We start from the raw sequence: 24,113 nt of genomic DNA on the forward strand, positions 1-24,113 counted from the left end.
TGTGTTTGACCTTTCCTCCTCCCTGCTTGGGAGCAAGATCTTGCATTGTAGGTGGAGATTTTGTATGCTAGCCCATCTGGAGGCAGCAACCCTTTTGCTTGCAGATTTGCAAGCTTGCTGCCTGCCCAGGAGGAGTCATTCTGTCCTTCTATACAGCCGGCTGGGTTAGCCTTGAGAGCTGTGTGTGGGACCAGGTGGTGCACGCATGCTCTTACATCCCCAGCCACCCCTCCCTTTCATTCTCCCTGGCCGCCTCCCCTTCTTTCTCCGCCCACTGCTATCTTGAGCTATTCACGGGGGAAAGAACTGGCTCATCTACTGGTATCAAGAGGGTGGGGGGGAGAGAGGGAGGCTAAGCAAGAACGGATCTATCCGCATCTCTGAGCAAACTGCCTGCTCGCCTTCTCTAGCGGCAAATGACGCTCCTGTGACTTCAGCACTGGCAGGTCTGGACAGCTCCCGGTTCAGGAAGCTGCCGCGGCTGGCTGGGATCAGCTGAGTCTATAGGGAGGCATTGACACAACAAAGGCTGCTAAAGGAAGAGGAAGGAGGCATCGGCATCTCCCCCTTTATCTTGCTCAAACAGCCCCCCTGCTCCCCTCAAGCTCCTCCAAGGAGGCTTTCTTCCAAACCGCAGCTGAAGCAGAGGAGAGGGCTGAAGGGAGTGAAAGATGTTTCTCAAGCTAGCTGTCCTGATACCAGCGCTGGCACTGATTGTAGGCCAGGTACATGGCTTCCCTAAGCCTGAAGGCACCAGAGGAGGTATGTAACTCATTGGAACTTTGCATGGTTGTAGGAGCCATTTTAAAACTTCCCGGTATTTGGGACCTTGCAGTCGCTTACTCCAACAGTTCATTGCTTTATAACATGAAAGAGAGCCTTACGAATCTAATTTCTGCATACCGAGTTGGTACAACCAACTATTATTTACCCATCTCTTTAGAAATGAGTTCTAAATGTATAGATTTTTGTTTTGATAGTCAGCATCGGTGAGTTTGTCTAGTTAAAAAGGAAAATGGTGATTTAAATTTTCTCCCCCTGGACACCTGGACAAAATGAATGTTTAGGTTGGTTTATTGTAGCTTTCCTTTCTGGATGATTTCCATCATTCCGGAGGGTTTTCTGAGCAACCTTGTCTGTAGTGCAGCAATTCCCAAGTCTGTCTTTGTGGGCTTGCTGTGAATGTCAGAGATCTTTTAAGCTCTTGATTTTTTCCAATCCGATTATAGGTTACTGCTATTTTGGTCCAGCTCTTATAGGAGGTTTTTAAAATGTGTGTGTTAGAAGGTTTTCTGATGAGGAAACAGAGGGCTGGTTGAGCATGAGAAGCTATTGAAGGAGCTCTTAGACAAAGGCAAGAACCTCCCCAAGTACTTGTTTCTTCTGCAACTTTAAGGTTCCCTTGTCTGTGAGTTATTTTCAGCACTTTGTGCTTTTTTTACAAGGACTGATATCTATAGAAGTTTAGGAAAATCTTAAATACTGTGATTTGCTTATTTTTACTTTGTGGGGCTTGACTGCATGTGTGTGCGTGTGTGTGTGTGTGTGATTACATATCACAAATGTGTGTATATGTGTGTCCCTTTTCCTAGATAAAGCCATACACAACAGAGAATTAAGCGTGGAAAGGCCACTAGAAGAACAGGTAGGTTAAAAACTGATACCTGAATAAATATCCTTTTGGCATTTTTACAATGAGCAGATAAGTAGATAATCTTGTCTTTTCTGCCAGGAAAATCCCAGTGGTTTCTAGGAATAAATTTCAGAATGGTAACCATATGAGATACTGTAGCAAAAATAGCAAAATTCTTTACCACTGTCAAGGCAATCACACAGCCTGAATGCATGAATGGTTACATGCTTGTAAATCCCAAAGAGCTGAATGGGGCTCATGGCCAGGTGAGCACTAGATTCCAGCCCTGTGACCGTGGCAAGAGCTTATTTCATTCAATACATGGAGATTGGATTCAGTTGGTGAGAGCCAGGGAGGACTGTGAGGCACTCCAGAGAGGGGTCTGTCAAGGCTGGGTGTCAGCATGGCATATGAGGTTCAAAATGGGCAAATGCAAAGTCATGCACATTGGAGCCAAAAAATCCTAACTGTAAATATATATTAGTGGAGTCTGAACTGGCAATAGCTGACCAGGAGAGAGGTCTCGGGATCCTGGTAGATAAGTCACTGAAGATGCCAACTCAGTGTGTGAGTGCAATAAAAAAGGCAAATGCCATGCTGGGGATTATAATGAAGGGGATTGAAAGCAAATTAGCCAGTATCATAATGCCCCTGTAAAAATCTATGGTGCGTGACCTTATTCTGTATGGTTCTGGTTACTGTACCTTTAAAAAGATATTATAGCATTTGAAAAGGTGCAGAAATGGGCAACTAAAATGATTAAGGGGATGGAACACCTTCTCTATGAAGACACGACGTTTGAAGGGTGACATGATAGAGGTTTACAACATTAAGCATGGGATAGAGAAAGCAGAGAAAGAAATAACTTTTCTCCCTTTTTCACAATACAAGAAGTTGTGGGTACTTAATGAAATTAATGAGCAATAGGATTAGAACAGATAAACGGAAGTACTTCTTCACCCAAAGAGTAATTAACATGTGGAATTCATTGACGCAGGAAGTGGTGGCAGCTGCAAACACAGACAGCTTCATATATATGGAGCAGCAGTCGATGACTGGCTATTAGCCTCAAGGTATACATGGAAATACACTGTCCAGGGCAATGATGCTCTGTTTTCTTGGTGCTTGGGGACAAAACTGAGGGGGCTTCTGGAGTTCTGGCCCTGCTGGTGGACTTTCTGATGGCATCTGGGTTTTGGCCACTGTGTAACACAGACTGTTGGACTGGATGGGCCACTGGCCTGATCCATCATGATTTCTCTTATGTTCTTATGACCTTTATGTACAGCCTACCCTCCAGAGAATTTCAAAAGCAGCTAACAGATAAAAACAAGTAGTATGACTCATAAAACTCAGGGACAATATAATGAATTAGGGAACAGTAGTTAATACGGCAGCAACATAAAAAGAGATCAGTTTAAAACATAGGCAAATAAAGGGACCTTCAACTTGTGCATGAATACCAGTAGGGATGGCATCAGATGGGTATCTTAGGGGAATGAGTTCCATAATCAGGGCACCAACACAAAGAAGGCCATGTCTGTGCCTCACCTCTGAAGCTTCAGTTGACAGGCGGGTTTGTATGTGATGTGGTCCTCCTGATGTCCATGCATCTGATGGTGGACATTTGCCTACTGAAATGTCATGCTACATTGGCCTTCAAGATGATTTGGATGCTTGAGCCACCTTGAGCAAAGTGGAAAGGCAGGCTATAAATATTTTAGTGAATAATAAATCAAATGCTTTGAATCATAACCAAAGCACTAGGGGGGGGGGGGAATGATGAAATGACCACCACCGGATTCCTGCTTTCTGCTCCACCCACTGTTTCCAGTAAGAGTCTAATCCCAATTATTTAATGGAAGCACCTCTTTCCCTGTCCGAATAATAATGCTCAATTTTTAAATAATCTGTCTGAGGCATTTGTCTTGTTAAATGCTTAAAAGCATCCTGAATGCATGTCTTGGCTTTAGCATCTGCATGTTTAGAAACATGGATAACCTTTGGTGTGTCTTAAGCAGAGGTGCAAGTAGAAAAGAAAGTCATAGACACTGTTATTATTATTGATTATTATTTATTAAATTTCTAAACCCCCCTCCCTCAGAGGGCTCAGGGTAGTGTAGAACATATTTAAAACATCAGTACATAAATAAAGTAATTTGAAACCAGCTAATGAATAATAATTCTAATAGGGTTGCCAATTTGGGGCAGGGCATCCCCTGGTTTGGAGGCCCTCCCGCCACTTCAGGGCTATCAGAAAGTGGCAGTTGGGGGGGTGGGGTTTGAATGTCTGCTATGCACTCCATTATACCCTATGGAGATTGATCTCTATAGGGTATAATGGAGAATCAATCTGTGGGTATCTGGGGCTCTGGGAGGATCTGGGTTTTTTTAGGTAGAGGCACCAGATTTTCAGCATACCATCTCCTCAAAAAACCCCAAGTTTCAAAAAGATTGGACCAGGGAGTCCAATTCTATGAACCCCAAAAGAAGGTGCCCACATCCTCCATTATTTCCAATGGAAGGAAGGCATTTAAAAGGAATGTGATGGCCAGAATTCCCTTTGGAGTTCAATCATGTTTATCACAACCTTGTTCCTGGCTCCACCTCCAGACTTCCCAGATATCTTCTGAGTTGGACCTGGCAGCCCTATCACTGAACCAGTAGAAGCAAGGACCTTCTGTCTTGGATGACGTCCTGCATGTGGCCTTTTCCTCTAAGGGTGGGGTCATGGGCTGGATGAGATGGAAAAACTGTTGCTGTACTCAACCATAGGCTATGGCTATGCTGTGAACGTAGGAAGATATGTTATACGAATGGTCCATCTAGCTCAATACTGTTCCATCTGACAGCTCTCTGGCAAAGAAGGGTCTTTCCCAACACCTGTTACCTGAGATCCTTTAACTGGAGATGCCAGGAATCGAACTGGAGGACTCTACATGTAAAGTATGCGCCCTTCTAATGAACCACCAATCCTCCCTTTGAACCATGGTCCCCCAAGGTTTTTTTGTAGCAGTAACTCCTTTGCATATTAGACCACACACCCCTGATGTAGCCAGTCCTCCTGGAGCTTACAGTAGGCCCTGTAAGAAGAACCCTGTAAGCTCTTGGAGGATTGGCTACATCAGGAGGGAATGGCCTAATATGCAAAGGAGTTCCTGCTACAAAAAAAAAAGCCCTGGTGGTCCCATCTTGCATGGTCCCATTCCTCCTTTAGCCATGCTCATGTAGTGCAATGTTCTTTTTAAATGGAAACATAGAGGGGTTACGCTAAAGTATGCCTGAACAGTATATTGATATTTTTTAAAGGATAGGTTGTTGTGATGTTCCTAACATTTTTTCTGCCAACAAATCATTTTGACCAGTAGATTGCTGTCACTGTGAGAGCACCTTCCCTATGAGGAAAGGCTGAAAAACTTGGGACTTTTCAGTTTAGAAAAGAGACAACTAAGGGGGGACATAATAGAGGTTTATAAAATTATGCATGGGGTAAAGACAGTTGGCAAAGAGACATTTTTGTCCCTCTCCCCAAATACTAGTACTCAAGGGCATCCAGTGAAGCTGATGGGCAGTAGGTTCAGGACAGACAAAAGGAAATACTACTTTACACAGTGAGTGATCAAAATGTAGAATTTGTTGCCAGAGGATGGCCACAGGAACAAACCGATATAAAAGGGGATTAGATAGATTCATGGAGGATAAGTCTATCGGTGGCTACTAGCCATGGTGACTGAGAGAAACCTCCACATTCAGAGGCACTAAGCCCCTGAATCCCAGAGCCAGGAGGCAACATCAGGCCTCTATGCCCAGTTGTTGGCTGTCCCGAGGAACTGGTTGGCCTCAGCGTGAGACAAGATGTTGGACTAGATGGACCACTGGTCTGATCCAGCAGGGCTCTTCTTATGTTTGTAAGTCACCACCAGTGTTCCCTCTAAGCTGAGTTAGTATGAACTAGTTCACAGATTTTTAGCCCCCAGCTCACAGGAAACTCAGGAAAGTTGGCTCCAGAGCACAATAATTTATGCAGTAGCGCACAACTTTAATACCTGTAGCTCACAAAGTAGAATTTTTGCTCACAAGACTGCAGCTTAGAGGAAACATTGGTCACCACTAGCTTTAAGCTTTCACTAGCTTTTGTAACCATTTCTGATATGTCATGCTGACGAAGAAAAAATATCCCATCAACTATACGTTCCAGCAAAAATATCCCATATCTCAGCCACTATATGTTCAACAAAAATATCCCATCCACTATTTGTGCATTTGTTGCATTTTCATTGTACCATGCAATTCCTGCAGCAAGCCTGGTGAGAGTTCAGAAGGGCTGCCTAATTCTTCAGTTCTTGTTTGGGTCACTCCTGTTGTTCAGCACAAGGGTTGTTGTTTTGGAATATTAAAGAGATCAGATCACTTCTGACACCCGGGGGATGGCATTGGGCAAGCTAACGTCTCTCCACATATGCCAACCTCACAATGTTGTTGTAAAGTTAAAGGAGATGTAAAGAATTCTAAAATATGTACTCTACTGAAAACTCCTAGAGGAGGAAAATAAAAGCAACGAGAACGCTGTGGGCAGTACTCCACCAAGGAGAAAGGCACCACGCTCTTTTCTCTGGCTGAGAACGCCACGTTTAATCTAAGGGCAGAGGTATAGTAACTGATCCACAAGGATCAGTGATTCATTCCAATGATGATCTTTCCCCCACAAAAAAACAGATTTATAAAAATTTGTGGCAATCCATATTAAGGAACTGGAGTTTATTTTTAGAATGGGGAAATTCCTGGCTCAGAAGAAAAGCAAACAAACAGTGGTAACAGATGGCTCCTAAAAGTGTTCGTACTGCAAACAATATCATACTGATGCACACTTTCAATTTTGCTCTCTGGAGATTATCCCTGGCTCAAGATCACCACAAAGTATGCCCCAAGGGGGCTTTGGCTGTTGACAAGGCCAGGTACTTAAAAGGTGCCAAGGGTAACTTTAGGAAGCTATTATTTATTTAAGCAAGGTGCTGATTTAAGTTCACTACACTACCCTGACCTGGGTAACCCAGGCTCGCCCAATCGTGTCAGATCTCAGAAGCTAAGCAGGGTCAGCCCTGGCTAGTATTTGGATGAGAGACCACCAAGGAAATGGACCATTGGCTGATCCAACATGGCTTCTCCTATGTTCTTATGTTCTCAGCCTTCTCGGGTTCAGCTGTGCTGCCTGAGAGCGTTCCTGTTTCAATGGCCTGTGTTGCTCCGACCCGTCGAACTCATCACAACAAAAATACAAAAAAATACTAGGTGTAAAAGACCCAGACACTGGAGAGCTGCCACCAGTCAGAGTAGACAGTGCAGACCTTGATGAATCAATGGTCTGATTCAGTATATGGCAGCTTCGTATGTTCTTGTGTACTCTTAGCATAATCTGCAGCACAGGCCAGGGTTGTTGTAAAGTTACAATGAGAGACTCATGTGTCTAGCTTGACTTCCTTGGAATAAAGGTAGACTAAAAAGGTAATCTGGGTTCCCGGCATCTCTAGTTAGCTACAAGAGTGCTCTCACTAGGCAAAGCCCCATCTCCAATTTGTCTAGCGCAGCCAGAAGATTGATTGTGCCTTAACTGCTCTGTTAGAAGAGGCAGAGAAAAAAAAAACCCTTTTTGTAGGTAAAAGCTGTTTTTCCTCCTTGCTGACTGGAGGTGTGAACTGCCCATTTCATTGACTCAGGCCAGGGAGATCATTAGCATTTCTAAAATGTTGTTGGGTGAGGCTGGAGACTATGAGAAAACCTTTTTTTTTTAATGAAAGGGATAGTTTTGAACAATCCAGATTTTCAAAATACTTCACAAATAAAGTTAATATGTAGTTTCCTATAAATGCTTGTTTGCAAGCCCTGATCAATTAGAACTTTGTTGGGAGTAGGTGGCAGGGCTAGTGAGAGCTAGGAATTTTAGAAAAATGGATATTTATCTTTTTAAAAAACATTTTGGTGGGGGAGAAAACAAACCTTTTTTCAGTCAGATTATTTTTTTGGCTTTACAGGGTCTCATCCTAAATTATTCCTTTAGGAAAGTTTTTTTCCACAGCGTCTCAAGTAAGCAGCACCATCCAAATCATAAGGGGTTAGGGGAGATGGTTTGTTATTTGCTTCAGGGCACCAAAGGTAGTGACTGTATATATTTTCCGGGGCTTTTTTGAGCAGGGATGCACAAAAATACCCTTCCAGCTGGCTTGGTGTCAGGGGCGTGGCTTAATATGCAAATGAGTTCCTGCTGGGCTTTTTCTACCAAAAAAAGCCCTAATATTTTTCATCATTCTCCCCAAAACAGATTGCCAAGGCAGAGGAAGACAGAAAGAAAAAAACCATCCTGACAGGTAACTCTTGTGTGACTTATGAATTGCCCACTCGTAATGCCAGTTGCTCAGAGATGTGAGATTGTTTCATTGTGCCTGTGTTATACATCTTCCAGAAAATAAGCCAGAGTTTAGAAATTATTCCTTTGTTGATGACTTGAACTTGCTCAAGTCGGCAGCAGAAAAAGAGAGGAAGGAAAAGGAGAGGGAATCGATCAGAAGCTCCCTATATGACCAGCAACTTGCCCTTGATGACGCAGATTCCACCAAGAGGCGCAGGCTAGTGGATGACTACGACACCACTAAAAGCGGTCTGGACTATAAATATCAAGGTACTTCATCAGAAGTCATGTTCTTAAGCATTTGCTTTGAATGTATATTATGTATACAGATGAGCCAAAACAGTTAATCTCAGGGGAGAACATGGTCATGCTCATCCAGTATATCTAGAAGAGCAGCCACGAAAAAAAAGAAACCCCAATAAATCATCTCTTGGCAGCTTAAAAGCTAACGAATTTATTTTGGCAGGAGCTATTAGATTTATTGAAGTTGACAACAAAAGCGTTGTGTTTGTGCATGGAAGTTTGTAATATTCATGACACAAAAGGCAGCCTTAAAAAATAGAGACATGGCTTGGAAAACTAAAAATAAGATAGGCCCTATCCACAGGCCAACAGTAACATGTGTCCCTATATGGAGGGCATGCACGGATTGATGCAGGGAGGATAGCTGTTTTGAAAAGTAAGATTAAAAAGTGAAATCCATGCAATACAGGGCTTTTTTGAGCAGGAACGCACAAGAACGCAGCTCTGGCTGGCTCAGCATCAGGGGGTGTGGCCTGATATGCAAATAAGCTCCTGCTGGACTTTTCCCACAAAAAAGCCCTGTGTGAAATAATTGTGATGTTGGGGGTGTGGCCTAATATGGAAATGAGTTCCTGCTGGGCTTTTTCTACAAAAAAAGCCCTGATGCAATGTATGTCAGTCAATAAAGGTAAATAAGATGCAGTCACAAAGGGGTGGGGGAGATCATCACATCCTGAGATGGATCTGAAGACCACCTTACCATTGCACAGAGAGAGATTATTACTGTTTGTGGTTGGGGCAGAGGGTGCCTTGACCCAAAACATAGGCACACACCCTTCTCACCTGCAAGGGGAGAGATAACAAGGCTCCCCCTGTCTTTTATCTATCGTGGATGGGAAAGCTTTGGTCAGAAAACAGCCCAAAGGGAAAGGGTGATGTACCCCTGACACCACCTCCCACATTTGCATAAAAAATAACTCTCAGGTAGTGATCACTCATCTTCTAAGATAACTCGCTGAATTCACACATAAGCCCTGATGAGGTTGTGTGAAACCTGCCAGTGAACAACAGCCTTAAGCTCAGTCTAACCTTATGTTCCGGGAGCTCTTGGAATAGCTCCATTTCTTTCTAGGCATTTTGCTTACTTATTTAACTCATTTGTACTCTGCCTTTCTCCCCAGTGGGGGCCCAAAGCAGCTTAGAACAGTCTCCTCTGCTCCATTTTATCCTCACAACAACCCTGTGAGGTAGGTTAGGATGAGAGACTCTGATTAGCCCAAGATTGTCCAGCAAGCTTGTACAGTACAAGTGGGGACTGAAACCTGAGTCTCCCAGATACTAGTCCAACACTCTTAACCGCTACACCATACTAACTGTGCAGTCTGGGAGGCCCCCTAAATCAAGAGGTTAAAAGCATGACATCCAGGGGTGGAATTCTAGCAGGAGCGTCTTTGCATTTTAGGCCACACTCCCATGATGTAGCCAATCCTCCAAGAGCTTACAAGGCTCTTTTTTGTAAGCTCTTGGAGGACTGACTACATCAGGGGTGTGTGGCCAAAGGAGCTCCTGCTAGAATTCCACCCTGATGACATCATCCTACCTCTTCCAGAGTTTCACCTGAACAAAAGTGCACCCTTCTTAATTTCATTTGCAGGTTTGACACAATTTGTGACTTCTGTTGGCTTCTGTTGCTTTATTTTAATGCTACGTTAATGAGATGAATCCACATTCATTAATCCAGTGTAAGTACTATCCCCTCTTCCCTGGTTTTGTACTCCCAGTTTGTAAAACGTATTAGAACATAGACTACCAGTTTAAAGGGTAGATTGAAATCAAGTGGCGTACACGTGACTAAACTTTAGTTATGAACAACTGGAGCAATCAAAGACACGGAAGAAATACTTGCTTGCTATATAATTGTTGTAGGTTTGCATGTTAACTATTAGCTTTATGGCTTCTAACTTCATAAAGTGGAAGCCACTCTTTTTACCATCCTTTCTGTGATGATGACAGCTTCCCCCAAGGTCATCCTTTGAGCTTCACAACAGAGTGGAGATTTGAATCCAGGTCTTTTCTGTCCTGATATAAACATCAACTTCCAACATGTGTCTGAGTGGTATTAAGGGGTAGCTAATCTGCTTTAAGACATCTTGAGTATGTGCAGGGGTAGAATTCTAGCAGGAGCTCTTTTGCATATTAGGCCACACACCCCTGTTGTAGCCAATCCTCCAAGAGCTTACAAGGCTCTTTTTAATAAATACTTGGAGGATTATCAAAGATTTCAGGTTTTCACGGCTGGTAACATCATTAGGGTTTGTAGAATCTTTCGGGATCAAGTGCCATGTTCTACTGGAGAAAGTTTTCCTTCCAGACGTTTCGTTCTCAGCTGCGGAGAACATCCTCAGTGGCGTTGCAGCCGGAGCAGGCGCTCAGACCTTCTTGGCTGCTGTGCATTGAGTGGGGCCAGGGCTGCTGGAGAGCTGCTATTTCTAGGCTGGAGGGGGTGTGATGAAAGGGCAATTGGTTTGTGGATGTGCCCATTGTTTGGTGGGGCTTCCTGGAAGGGTAGTGATAAGGAAACTTGGAGGATTGGCTACATCAGTGACGTGTGGCCTAATATGCAAAGGAGCTTCTTCTAGAATTCCACCCCTGAGTATGTGATTTTAATTACATGTAGTGAGGCTCAAACCATCTTTCTTGACTTGGGGAAGCTCACTCGAAGCAAACTTTAAGAAGTCTTGGTCTGTGCTGTTGCTGCTGTGCATTTCAGAAGCCGAGCACAGTTTGATACTGAAAGAACATCTTAAATTGTTGCCAAATGACAGCCTGTTATTGTGAATGCATTCCAGATCCATAGTAACCCCCATATGCTGTTAGAACCGTAGATGGTAGCAAGATGGTTCTTCTAATGCATCTATATTTCATAAACACTTGAATGTGGATTTGAAACATAGCATTAGTATATCATTATGATAGATCCAAGTGGGCAGCCATGTTGGTCTGAAGCAATAGAACAAAGTAAGAGTCAAGTGCACCTTGAAGACCAACAAAGTTTTATTCAGAATGTAAGTTTCTATTCAGAATGTGTGTCTTCTAGCACACAAAAGCTTACATTCTGAATAAAACTTTGTTGGTCTTAAAGGTGAAACTTGACTCCTACTTTGTTCTATATCATTATGGTTTATCAGTATATTCAATCTATTGGGGGGGGGGGGATTTCCCAAAGAACAAAAAGTTGTCATGCTATTTTTGAACATGGTGTCCTCATTTATCCATTGAGCATCTGACCCACTCACATCAACAAAAGGGGCTGCTGCACATATCCAAAGAAATCATTTGCAGAACATTCTTTGTTTAAAGGAATTGGAAAACTAGTGTGGGCACTGGGGCTCCCTGTGCATGTCATGCTTGCAGGAAATCAGCAAGCAAATGATTTCAGAGTACATCCATACAGGAAGCTTCCCCACTCCTAATTTGATCCCCCTCCCTCCACATAAAGCTAGCTGCATGACTTTGGGTCAGTCACAGCTCTCTCAGATCTTGCTCAGCCCCACCTATCTCACAGGGTGTCTGTTGTGGGGAGGAAAAGGGAAGGTGATGGCAAGCTGCTTGGAGACTCCTTCGGGTAGTGAAGGGGTGGGATATAAATCCAACTCCTCTTCCTTCTCCTCCTCTTCTTCTGCAATCTCCACTGAATTCTAGTTCTTTGAAAGAGAATACTTTCTCTCTCATTCCCTCTTCCGTGTTTTAAAGAATTTATGTCCATCCCATCTCTTTTTAGTTGCTTTATTTTAAAAAGCTCTGTTTTTTTTTTTAATCTTTGTCTGTTGATGGATGGATTTCATCAACCAGAAGGTAAATCTAGATTCAAGGACAGTAGCACAGAGACCAAAAAGACTTTCAGAGTACATGTTTTTGAGGGTTAAAGCTCCCTTCATCAGATACAAAGTTCTGATTCTCAAAAGCATATACCTCAAAAATCTTCTTGGTCTCTAAGGTCTACCTGCACTCCAGTCTACCTGTTCTAATGCAGACCAACACAGCTACCCTCTGAAATTGTCTCTGAAAGGTACATGGCAGTCTTGATAGATGCAGCACGGGGCTGTAATTTTTCATGCCCACCTTGTTGAACATACATATGAACATATGAAGCTGCCTTATACTGAATCAGACCCTTGGTCCATCAAAGTCAGTATTGTCTTCTCAGACTGGCAGCGGCTCTCCAGGGTCTCAAGCTGAGGTTTTTCACACCTATTTCAGCTTGTTGAATCATCTCTGCTGACTCTACCTCTCAAACAATTTGTTGTGGCAAGAGTAGATAGAGGTTCAATCATGATATGGTAATAATAATTCTAAAAATGCATTGTAGCATTGGTCATCTCCCAGACAGGAAAGTGATCACCAGCCATTGCCCAGCATAAAGGGAATTCAACTCTTATCGAATAATCATGTAGTGTTCTTACCATATAAAAGATGAGCATATGAATCTGCCTCATTCTGAGTAAGACCGTAGGTCCATCTATCTAGCTCAGAATTGTCTATACTGACTGTTGTGTTTTCCGGAGTCCTAGCATCTGCAGTATGAGATTTTCTAACTCAGGGGTGGCCAAACTGTGGCTTGGGAGCCACATGTGGCTCTTTTACACGTATTGTGTGGCTCTCGAAGTCCCCGCTGCCCCATTGGCTGGCTTGGAAAAGGCATTTATCTCTTTAAATAAGAGATGTAAGACTTTAAATAAGAGACTTCTCCAAGCCAAGCCAGTCAGTGGTTTGGTGAATGCATTTAAAGTTGCTTTCTTTCCACCTCTACCTCCCTCCTCCCTATCTATTTTCCTTCCTTCCTTCCTGTCTTGTGGCTCTCAAACATCTGATGTTTATTCTATGTGGCTCTTATGTTAAGCAAGTTTGGCCATCCCTATTCTAACTGGAGGTGCCAGGGTTAAAGCTGGAGCCTTCTTCATACCAGAAATTTGCTCTGCCACTGAGCCAAGCCCCCAAACCAAAGCTGCATATTAGTAGGCTTGAGTACATCTTCAAAATATAACCCCATATAGCTGAGTCAGAGCAGTGCTATATGACTGAGAAAAACTATCCAAGGACCCCACCTTTCTGTCTGAGGTCCTGTAAATGGAGATGTCTGGCACTGAACCTTTGGCAAGCAAAGCACACAGTGTGCCAGGAAGCCACAGCTCCACCCATTCAGTTCCAGGACAGAGACACACATAATGCAATGTGGTCTACTTGGAGCTACCCTTGAAGAGTGTTCAGAAGCTGCAGCTAGTACAGAATTCTGCGGCTAGACTATTGTCCAAGGCAAGCTGTTGGGAGCATATGACCCTAATACTACAGCAATTACTTGCTGAGACTGAGAGCGGAAAAGATCTTGGGGTCATTGTGGGTAGCTCAATGAAACTGTCAACCCATTGTGCAGCAGCAGTGAAAAAGGCAAGCTCTATGTTAGGGATTATTAGGAAAGATAGTGATAATAAAATGGCATATTGTGATGCCCCTGTGCAGAGCTATGGTGCTGCCTCATTTGGAATATCGTGTACAGTTCTGGTCACTGTATCGCCGTATCTCAAAAGGGACATTGCAGAGCTGGAAAAAAGTACAAAGGGAGGAAGCAAGATGATTAGGGATGTTGGAGCACCTTCCCTAAGAGGAAAGACTGAATAGTCTGGGCCTTTCCGGTTTAGAAAGGTGATGAGTAATGATGCATAGGGTGGAGAGAATTGGCAAAGAGAAAATGTTCTCCCTCTCCTCAATTACTAGAACTCGAATGAAGCTGATGGCAGTAGGTTCAGAACAGATAAAGGGTGCTAATCCTCTGAATCCCAGAGTCAGAAGCTACCTAAGGGGAAGGCCTCAACATCTGTGCCTTGTTGTTGGCCATCCAGATGAACTGGTTGGCTGCTATGTGAGACAGGATGCTGGACTAGATGGACTATTTGTCTGATCCAGCAGGGCTGTCCTTGTACTGGCTTCCGATCTGGTCCTGAGCCCAATTCAAGGTATTGTTGTTGTTTTTCCTTTTAAAGTCTTTCATGGCTTGGGATTGGTATTACCTGAAGGACCATCTTCTCTCATATGTTCCTACTGGGAATTAAATTCACAGGGAGAGACCCTCCTGGCTGTCCCACCAATCAAAGAAGCTCATCTGGTGGGTACAGGAGACAGGGCCTTTTCTGTGTCAGCCCCAGCAAAGTGTGCCTGGCCCCCTCATTGTCAGTCTTCAGGAGACAGTTGAAGACAGCTTTATTTAGAACTGCATTTTGATTGGTTTAGCTTTTATTACTTGCAGTCCTTTCTGGTGTTTTTAATGTCTGACTTCTATAGGTTTTATCACGGTTGTTTTTATTGTGTTTTTTTCATAATGTTTTATTTATATTGTACGCCACCTTGAGTTCTGGAAGGGAGAAAGGTGGCTAACAAATGTTTTAAATAACAATGCCAAATGCTGCAAGGTTGAGCACTACTTTGTCATGCTTGCAGATGACCCCGATGGACTTCACCAGCTTGATGGCACACCGTTAACTGCTGAAGATATCGTCCAGAAGATTGCCATGAGAATATATGAGGAAAACGACAGAGGGGTGTTTGACAAAATTGTTTCCAAGCTTCTAAATCTGGGACTCGTAAGTTTGTGGACATCAGTTCCTTTGCCTGCATATCTTGCCTAGATATTTGTTTTAGCCCCCCGTTTACAGTTTAACAAAGCATCAAATTAGTGGATATCCCTTTGAATCAGAGCTCAGGCTTGTGGTAGTGGTTTCATTTCACATCAATATCACCCTGCAGTTAAACCTGGGATTTGAAGCTTGGCCGTGCTGTGCAAGTTGCCAAATTCGTGAATGGTTTTTGAGGGTGAAGAAGCCCAGAAGAGAATCAAAACAGCAAGGATGAGAGAATCACACACACACCCCTTCCTACAAGCTGATGGGGGTTATAGAGCAACTTGTGATATGAAAGGGAGCCATGCTGGCTGAGCCGCCAGTGGGTATAAACCGGCACGGCATGACTGACTTCAAGCAACTAGGACTCATTTACACCAACAGAGAACCGGACCTGAATAATGGCTTTTCGTGTTGCTGTTGAAATATGTCATCAAAGAGCAGATGTTCTGGCTCGTGTTTTCACCTCCAGTCTTTCGCATCAATCGATTAGTAATGTCTTAACCAAGCAGTTGAGTTGCAAGCTGTGCAATGAAACTTTTCAGCTGTTTCAAGCTAGTGACTATTGATCTCAGGGAGAAACCTGTAGAGAGGAGACTGAGCTTCCATTCAAGTTTAATGAGAGAACAGAAACTCCAGTCTTACGGTGCTAAGTCAGACCCAGGGCAGGCATCGTCGGCATGTCCTCAAGTGGGGCAGCTGCCAGGATCCATGACTTCTGATAGGGCCTGCTACTGCAGTCCCCATACCCACCCATTCGCTTGCTAGCACTACACTAACCATGGTCCCAGATGCTGTCATTGCTAGTGCCATTTCAGAAGGGGCTAGGGGAAATGTGGGCAGCTGTGAGCATTGGCAATGGGAGGGCTTGCAAGTGGGAGGCATGGTGATTGGTGGGAAAGAGGGAGAGTGTGAGAAGGAGAGAAAGGCCCTGGGAACTCTCTCCCTGGACCCCCCAGAACCTGGAACTGGCCCCTATCAGACTATTGGTCTTTCTAGCCCAGAATTATTTGCGCTCTTTAGCCATTGTGCAGGGTCTAAGTTAATGGCAGTCCTCATTCCCTAGGGTTGCCAGGTCTGGGTTGGGAAATACCTGGAGATTTTGGGGGTGGAGCCAGAGGAGGCTGGAATGTGAGGAGAGGAGGGACTTCAGTGTGGCATGATGTCATACAATCTCCCTTCAAAGTGCCCCTTTAAGACCAAAGAAGTTTTATTCAGAATGTAAGCTTTTGTATGCATGCACACTTCTTCAGACGAGGGGATAAGGGTACCCTGTCCCCTCATCTGAAGAAGTATGCATCCATACAAAATCTGACATTCTGAATAAAACTTTGTTGGTCTTAAAGGTGCTGCTTGACTCCTACTTTGTTCTACTGCTTCAGACCAACACGGCTGCCCACCTGGATCTATCCCTTCAAAGTGGTCCTTTTCTGTCAATTGTTCTAATCCCAGGAGATCTCCAGCCACCACCAGGCAGTTGGCAACCCTATCACAATGCAACATGTCATGAATTGTTATTATTGCTGAACATGTTTCATAGACGGTCCCCTGGCACTGAAACTGAGTTCCAAGCAAAAAATTAAAGAGTTTTGTTTTTAGATAATTAGCACGGATAGATTGTCAGGAAGCAAAGACGTTGGGCCAAAGTCCACTCATGACACCATTGTTCCACTGAAGCCAACGGGATTGAGCTGATTGAAGTGCAGAGGCATTAGAAGAAATGACTTCAGGACTGCAGCTCAATTCGTTGGGATGAAATCAAAGGACTTTTCCCCCCCTTTGTCTCTCAAAAAAGCTGGTCTACAGCAGAGAGCTGTAATGAGAAATGTCATCTTTCTCTTTCTTTTTTTAATCCTTTTTCTTTCTTTTAGATCACAGAAAGCCAGGCCAACACGCTGGAAGATGAGGTGGCTGAAGTGCTACAGCAGCTAATTGCTAATGAAGCAAAAGATCGGGAAAAGGCGCCTGAAGATCTTGATTACCTTCCAAGCAGAATAGACAGTAAGACTGGAGGAAAACAGGAGGAAAAAATGGTAACGCTTTTCAGCTAATTGTTCTGGCCCACTTACTGAACAGAATGAATAGACACCTCTCCCCCCACACATACTGTTTTTTGCTTTAGGGAATTCAGCTTCTCTACACTGAACTAATTACAGAAGTTCTGAAGGATGATCACTAAGACAGTCATCCGAAATACGTCCCTTGAGTATTTGTACAAAATTAAAAATTGCCTTGTGTTCCATTTTATACTGCAGTGCTGACAAGCAGTGTATGACAGCAGAAGTCTACTGCCCTTGCACATGGAGGGTCCCATTAGCAACCATGGGCTGATAAGAGCTGTCCTTCATTAATTTATCTGATCTCATTTTAAAGCAAATCTAAGCTAGTGGCTAGTACAGCTAGTACATCTGTGAATCCAAATGGAATTATTCCACTTGAAAGGCATTGTCTTACTCTAGCGTCATAGAGGGGGGGAAAGAATGCGATGTGAGCTTGTTTCTCTTTCAGTTTTGTTGCTCATATTTACGTATGTCCATTTTAAACATTTTGCATGGAGGCTCCCAAAAATATGGATCGAGATGATACCTTGGATAATACATGGACTTCCTCCAACATGTTGGAAAGAAGGAATGAATTGCCCCCTGAGGATAATTTTGAAGACCTCCAATATTTCCCTAACTTTTATGAGCTACTGAAAAGCCTTAACTCAGGTCAGTTTCATATCTTCAAAACCACTGTCCTTAGCTTTAAATTATTGTTGTTGTTTTGTTATTTGGCTGAAACCTTTTTAGAACATTTGCAATTTACATGTTGTGAGCCGCCCTGAGCCTGCCCTGGCAGGGAGGGCGGGATATAAATAAAAAGTATTATTATTATTATTATTATTATTATTATTATTATTATTATTATTATTATTATTATTATTAATTGTGTCGAAATCTCAGTTTATAAACACCCCACTTCAACTTTCTAAACAGGATTCATTATGCATTAGTGTTTTAATTGGGTTATTCTTGTCACCTCTAGAAAAGATTATTCTTGGCTGGATATGGTTCCCTGACTTCAGTACTTGAATGTGTACTCCTTTCCTGTTTTGTTCCCGGGTGGGTGGTTGTGTTGGTCTGAAGCAATAAAATAAAGTCAGAGTCCAGTGGCACCTTTAAGAACAACGAAGTTTAATTCTGGGTAGAAGCTTTTGTGTGCACAGAGACTTCATCAGATATAATGAAATGGAAGAAAACCATTCTATAAACCTCAGCTTGAGACCTTGGAGACCTTGCCCGTCTGAGTAGACAATACTGACTTTGATGGATCGAGGGTCTGATTCAGTATAAGGCAGCTTCATGTGTTCAATATGTTCAGGGCTGCTTTCAGACAGCTAATTTGGGCTGTCACAAGAACGGCCCAGGTCTGGACCAAAAGGGCATGTTCAAACGCACGGATCTGGGCCCCATCCCACTCCTGCCCTTCCCTCATTCCCCACTGTCACCATGCCACTTCAGAAAGCTACCATGTTGGAAGGGGTAGCTAATCAATGAAGTGCTTTTGGGGTGCCTTCCCCAGCCATCTGAACCAGGGCTGGATCAGGGGCAGAGGGGGGTGCTTGCCCTGGGCGCTGACAGAGGGGGAGCACTAAATTGGGTATGGAGTCCATTGTGTTCTATGGGACCATAAGATAGAATGGCCCGTAAAGGGGCGTCATTTTTTAATCCCCCCCCCCCTCAAAAAACATGTAGATCCGGTCCTGGTCTGAACCACCAGGGAACTCCAAGGAAGAGGCATTCAAGTGCTTGAGCAGCGTGACTGCTCCTCCGGGGTGTGCGTGGCCCATCCCCATTCCGGCAGTGAGCCACGTGCCATCTGACCACACCAGGGCACTTTATGTCAGCTTACTTCCATGACAGGTGGCTGCCTGCCGCCCCAAGCCACCCATCTATACCTAGTCCAGGACTGCTAAACCACATTGGATATCATTAAACAGGAAGGCAGGATACACATTTTCAAAATCAATATATGAATTCCTTCCTTCTGAGCATGGCTCCATCACGTTCCTAATTTTCAAATCAATCATGTTTACACTTAACGTATTGTTTCTGTACCCAGAGAAAGAAGCCAAGGAAAAAGAAACGTTGATAACTATCATGAAGACCTTAATTGACTTTGTGAAGATGATGGTTAAATATGGAACCATTACGCCCGAAGAAGGTGTTTCTTACCTGGGTAAGTGCACATTTGGAACTTAGTATAATGATGTTGTTCTTCTTGTGGCATGAAGACTGGTAATTATATTGTCATCTTATTCGACTTCAGGGCGGTTTGTGTCAAAGCAATTTTTTTTGTGGCAGGTTATTTTAAAAAGTATCGAACTGCATTGTTTCGTGATTTTGAGGTCTTGTAATTTGAAGTGATTTCAGTCAAAGTAAGAACACTGAACAGACAGACACAATAAATTGGTACAGAGCTAGGCAATCTAGAGCAATAGGGTGTCTTGTGGCCAAGAAAAAAAAATCTACTTTCCAAATCTACTGATTCTGCTATTATCTAGAACAGGGGTGGCCAAACTGCAGCTCGGGAGCCACACATGGCTCTTTCACACATAGTTTGTGTCTCTTGAAGCCCCCACTGTCCCGTCGGCTGGCTTGGAGAAGGCATTTGTCTCTTTAAATCATTTCTTCAAGCCAAGCCAGCTGGTGGTTTGGAGAATGCATTTAAAATGAAAGTTGCTTTCTTTTCACCTCTCCCTCCCCCCCCATCTATTTGCCTTCCTTCATTCCTGCTCTCAAACATCTGACATTAATGACTTGTGGCTCTCAAACATCTGATATTTATTCTGTGTGGCTCTTACATTAAGCAACTTTGGCCACCCCTGATCTAGAACAATGGAAATTGTTTTTCTAGTCCTTGGTCTAGAATATTCAAGCACTATGAGCTGGATCCTTTGACTCCAAGAAGGGGCTGTGGCTCAGTGGTAGAGCATCTGTTTGGCATGCAGAAAGTCCCACTGCAGATGTGAGAAGACATTACTGATGGACCAAGGGCCTGATTCAGTATAAACCAGTTTCATGTGTTCTGCTAAGCTGGATTCTATTATTTTCTTCCACTAAGTCTTCTTTCAATGGAGAATGACTTTTCTGATGGACAGGGCTTTTTTGTAGAAGAAACCCAGCAGGTTCTCATTTACATATTAGGCCACGCTCCAGATGTCACCATTGTTTCACACAGGGCTTTTTGGTAGAAAAAGCCCAGGAGAAACACATTTGCATATTAGGCCACACCCCCTGACACCAAGCGTTCCTGTGCATTCCTGCTCAAAAAAAAAACACCTGCTGATGGAGAAAGGCTTCCTCTGATGAACAAAGGTCTTTCTTTGTTAAAGGCAGCCTTTCTCTGTTGGAGAAAAGCTATGTGAAAAGGATGTGTCTGAATTTATGTATCTGAAGAAGTGTGCATGCACATGAAAGCTCATACCCAGAACTTTGTTGGTCTTAAAGGTTCTACTGGACTCAAACTTTATTTTGGTGAAAGGAACTTACAGGATCCAGTTTAGCAGAAGGGAATCATAGGATCCAACTTGATGACCTGATGATCATTTTATACCTCCACTCAGTAACAGCCCCTGAAACTACTAGTTACCAGAACGATTTCAAGTGACAGTAACTCATAGACCTGACAGATCCAGGTGGGGAGCTGTGTTGGACTGAAGTTGGGGGAGCGATTTGCCTGCTTAATTCTGATAATGGAAGAGACTCTGGCATGTTAACTAGTTATGCAGCCCCCAAGCATACCGTGAACAAAGCTTTGTTGATCTTCAAGGTGCCGCGGGACTCGCACTTTGTTCTGCTGCTTCAGACCAACATGGCTACCCCACCCCATTACAATCACTATGTATTGTTCTAAATAATATACTGATATATTGTTCTTTAGAGGCGTTATGTCAGCAAAATCTGTTCCTGCATATTGCATTGCATTGCATTACAAAGACCTGTCAGTTGATCCTTCATCTGGTTCAACAAGATTTGGGGATATAATCAAGAAATAAATCCCCCAGATTTTCATGGTTAATGATGAAATTGTAGTTGAAAGATGACCGAGGCTTGGTAATTGTTGGGTTCAGTTCAAGGCAGAGCAGAAGGAAGAGAATAAGATTTGGACTATGAGTAGTCAGAGATGTGCCTATGGGACAACATATGCATAATCTGAAGCTGCCAGAAAACTTGATTCCCTTCTGAAAGAATGCTGCATTTGATGGCTCATTTCCATGAACTTTGTTATTCCCGTTATATTTTGGCATTGGCTGACAAAACAATCAGGTCTTGGCAATTTTTTAAATTACGGTTAAAATAGCAGTTGAAAGTAACTCAGTTACAAATGAATGGTTTAGTAAAACAGAAGGAGCTGTATAGATGAGTAAGCAAACTTATTCCCAGGAAGTTACTAAAAAAAAACAACCCTTGTATTCAGTCACAAAAATTGCACTGCGATAGAAAACCTTTTGTGAGGCTCTTTGAGAGTCTTTTGTGTGGTTTTCCCCTCTCTATAGAACTCTTTGCCTCTAGAGGCTCATCTCCAGTAACACAAAGGTGATAGGTAGATTTAAAATAAATAAATCTGTCTGGCTTTTTATGAGTTGCAAGGCTGACAGTGAACCATTTTCTTTTCAGAAAAGCTACTGGCAGAATAGGCAGCTGCTGCTATTATTTTGTAGGGCTGGTTTGAATGGCATGTTGCTTTCCTCTGCTTTAGAGCTTTAATTTTGTTGAACAAATTGTTTCTTCTTTTTAGTCTTTATTGTGTTATTTTTATTGCATTATGGTATGTTTTAATTTCCTGTCAGCCACTATGACAGACTTTTTGTGTGGTAGTGAGCCAGATACAATATTTTTAGTAGAAATGAATAAACATGAGATCCCTTTCGGTTCAGCTCAAAGGTCCACCATCCTGTTTCCAATCCCGGCTAGCCAGAGGCTTGTGGGAAGTTCACAAGCAGGGGATGAAAGTGATGGCTTTCCCCTCTTGTTTGCTCACAGCATCCAGTATGAAGACATAGACTGCATCTGACAGTACTGGGATTCCCATTTTGCAAACAGTTGGGTTTCTTATCATGACTCGGAGCAGATAATAGCACGTTAAAACTCAGGGCACTGCTTGACGTACATGAAACTTAATTGCTGCGTTTAATACTATAGTGCAAGAGTGTCAAACATGCGGCCCGAGGGCCGAATCAGGCCCCCGAGCAACTGGCTCTTGTCTTCTTCTTTCTCCCTCTCTTGCTTCCTTCTACATCTCAACTTGCTTGGCAATGCTTTCTCAATTGCACAGGAGCTACAGAGCAAAACATTTGCTTTCTCCATTGGTTGAGGCTCCTCCCCCTTCTGGCACTCTGAGGGGGGGGGAGAACCAGAGATTCCCTGGTTCCCATAGGAGAAATACAAAGAAAGCACCTTTAAGACCAACAAGTGTTAATGTTTTAAGCACTTTTAAAGTTTTTTTAAAAAATGTTTAGTTGTGTTTGTCTGTGTCCTTTATAAAGTTTATATCTCTGCTGCCTAATCTTAAATAAGTATAAACATGGCTTGGCCCAATATGACCCAGTCCAGCAAGGTCTCATTTATGTCAGATCTGGCCCTCATAACAAATGAGTGACACCCCTGCTTGTAGTGTATATTGTCAGCAGTGACCCTCCTTTTTTTTTTTTGCTTCCCCATTCTTCTTCCCTCCTCATAGCCACAGTAGTTCTAAAAAATATTAGAACTGAGCACCATCCTATGGAATGTTCACACAGTCCGATTCTTCATGTGGGATGACCCACCAGTGATCAACACTGAGAGCCCTTTCTCAGTCTAACCAGTTGTGGAGAAATGCCAACGTCTGACGTTATTTCTAGCTTCTCCTCCTCCTCCTCTGCGATCTCTGTAAGAAGAGAGAATTGGCTGAAATCCAGAGAAGCCAGGCAGAGGGCTTATTTTCCCTCCCGTGCTTGTTTTCCTCCCTCAAAGCTCTCACCTTTCACCCTGCTGTCTTGCCAAGTGCTTTTAAAACTTGGGAGTGTCCAAAGTAATTTGTCGTGTAGTCTTCAGGAAGAAGGCTGCTGTCTTGGAAGTGGTTGTCAGAACGGAGGCCCTACTATGTGCACGTAGGAATCAACATGCGCTTAAATGGTTTATTTGATTGTAACCAGGCCTTGAATTCAGCAGGAACTCACAGGACTACAGCTCCTGAACCTTTCTGACAGCCCCCCTCCTCCCCACCTTCTTATCTTGTCCCTTGAATAGTAGGTGCAGCTGCATAACAATCCCTGGATTAGGAGAGCAGGCAGCCAGCCAGCCACCAGAAGCTTTGCCACACCCCCAGCAGCCCTCATTAACCCCTGGAGAAGCCCACAACATCCTTTCTCCACTTCTTATGAGCAGCGGGTGGCTTGCTTGACTCGAGGGGGGGGGGCAGCCAAGGAGAGCCCCAGGTAAGGGAGGCCTGCTTGGGCTGACTGGATCTCTAGCCAGCCCAAGCAGGTCTTGATTGCCCGGGGCTCTCCTTTCTTGTGTCAGGTTGCTTTTGGCTGGTGGGGGGCAGCATATTCTAATGAGTTATGCTAATGAGCTCCACCACCTATTTTTCTACAAAACGACCCCTGATTGTAACCATGTTAGAATAGTATCCTTGACAAAGTTTGATTTTAAAAAGCCATCTGAACACCCACCTTGGGTAAAGTGATGATGTATCTTGAACAATATGGAATGCCTTGCAAGTACAATTGGAGAGTTATGATCTATGTCAAGGGATTCCCAGTGGGAGCCTAATAATGTCATGAGCCCTGCCGAGGAGGAGCTAAAAGGGTTAACAGACCTGGAAGAGTTGCCAGCCAGTTCCTCAGCTGAACAAACAGCAGCTGGCCCATCAATCACTCTCCAGGCACCAGTGTCAGCTGTTGACGATGAATCTCCCCTGAGCTCTCCTCCTCCCATCTCAAGAGTTTGAAGCAGGCTCTGGAAAGAACTTTCAGAGCGAAGACATGAGGCACGCTGATGCTTCAGATCTCTCAGCCCTGAGTTCTAGTAGAGTCACTCCCACCCAGGGAGCAGGCTGATTGAGACTCCCATATAGCTCCCATCCAGGACCTGGTACCCTTGCGGAAGCAACAGGTCTATTCTCTGACTTGCATCCT

The 24,113-nt window shown here is 43.6% G+C and overlaps 1 protein-coding gene across 1 annotated transcript in view; it reads left to right on the forward strand.

Annotated features, from left to right (window-relative positions):
- The first annotated feature begins 320 nt into the window (after positions 1-320).
- The window catches only part of SCG3 (secretogranin III), a 56,652-nt gene continuing 32,859 nt past the window's right edge, over positions 321-24,113 (forward strand). The window contains exons 1-8 of the mRNA XM_060260208.1: positions 321-762; positions 1,593-1,645; positions 7,950-7,995; positions 8,091-8,306; positions 14,772-14,914; positions 16,822-16,983; positions 17,508-17,661; positions 19,055-19,171. Coding sequence (XP_060116191.1) covers positions 672-762; positions 1,593-1,645; positions 7,950-7,995; positions 8,091-8,306; positions 14,772-14,914; positions 16,822-16,983; positions 17,508-17,661; positions 19,055-19,171 — 982 coding nt within the window. The 5' untranslated portion in view covers positions 321-671. The remainder of the gene's footprint in view (positions 763-1,592; positions 1,646-7,949; positions 7,996-8,090; positions 8,307-14,771; positions 14,915-16,821; positions 16,984-17,507; positions 17,662-19,054; positions 19,172-24,113) is intronic.

The sequence above is a fragment of the Heteronotia binoei genome, chromosome 19 (genome assembly GCF_032191835.1).
Source record: "Heteronotia binoei isolate CCM8104 ecotype False Entrance Well chromosome 19, APGP_CSIRO_Hbin_v1, whole genome shotgun sequence".
Lineage (NCBI taxonomy): Eukaryota > Metazoa > Chordata > Lepidosauria > Squamata > Gekkonidae > Heteronotia > Heteronotia binoei.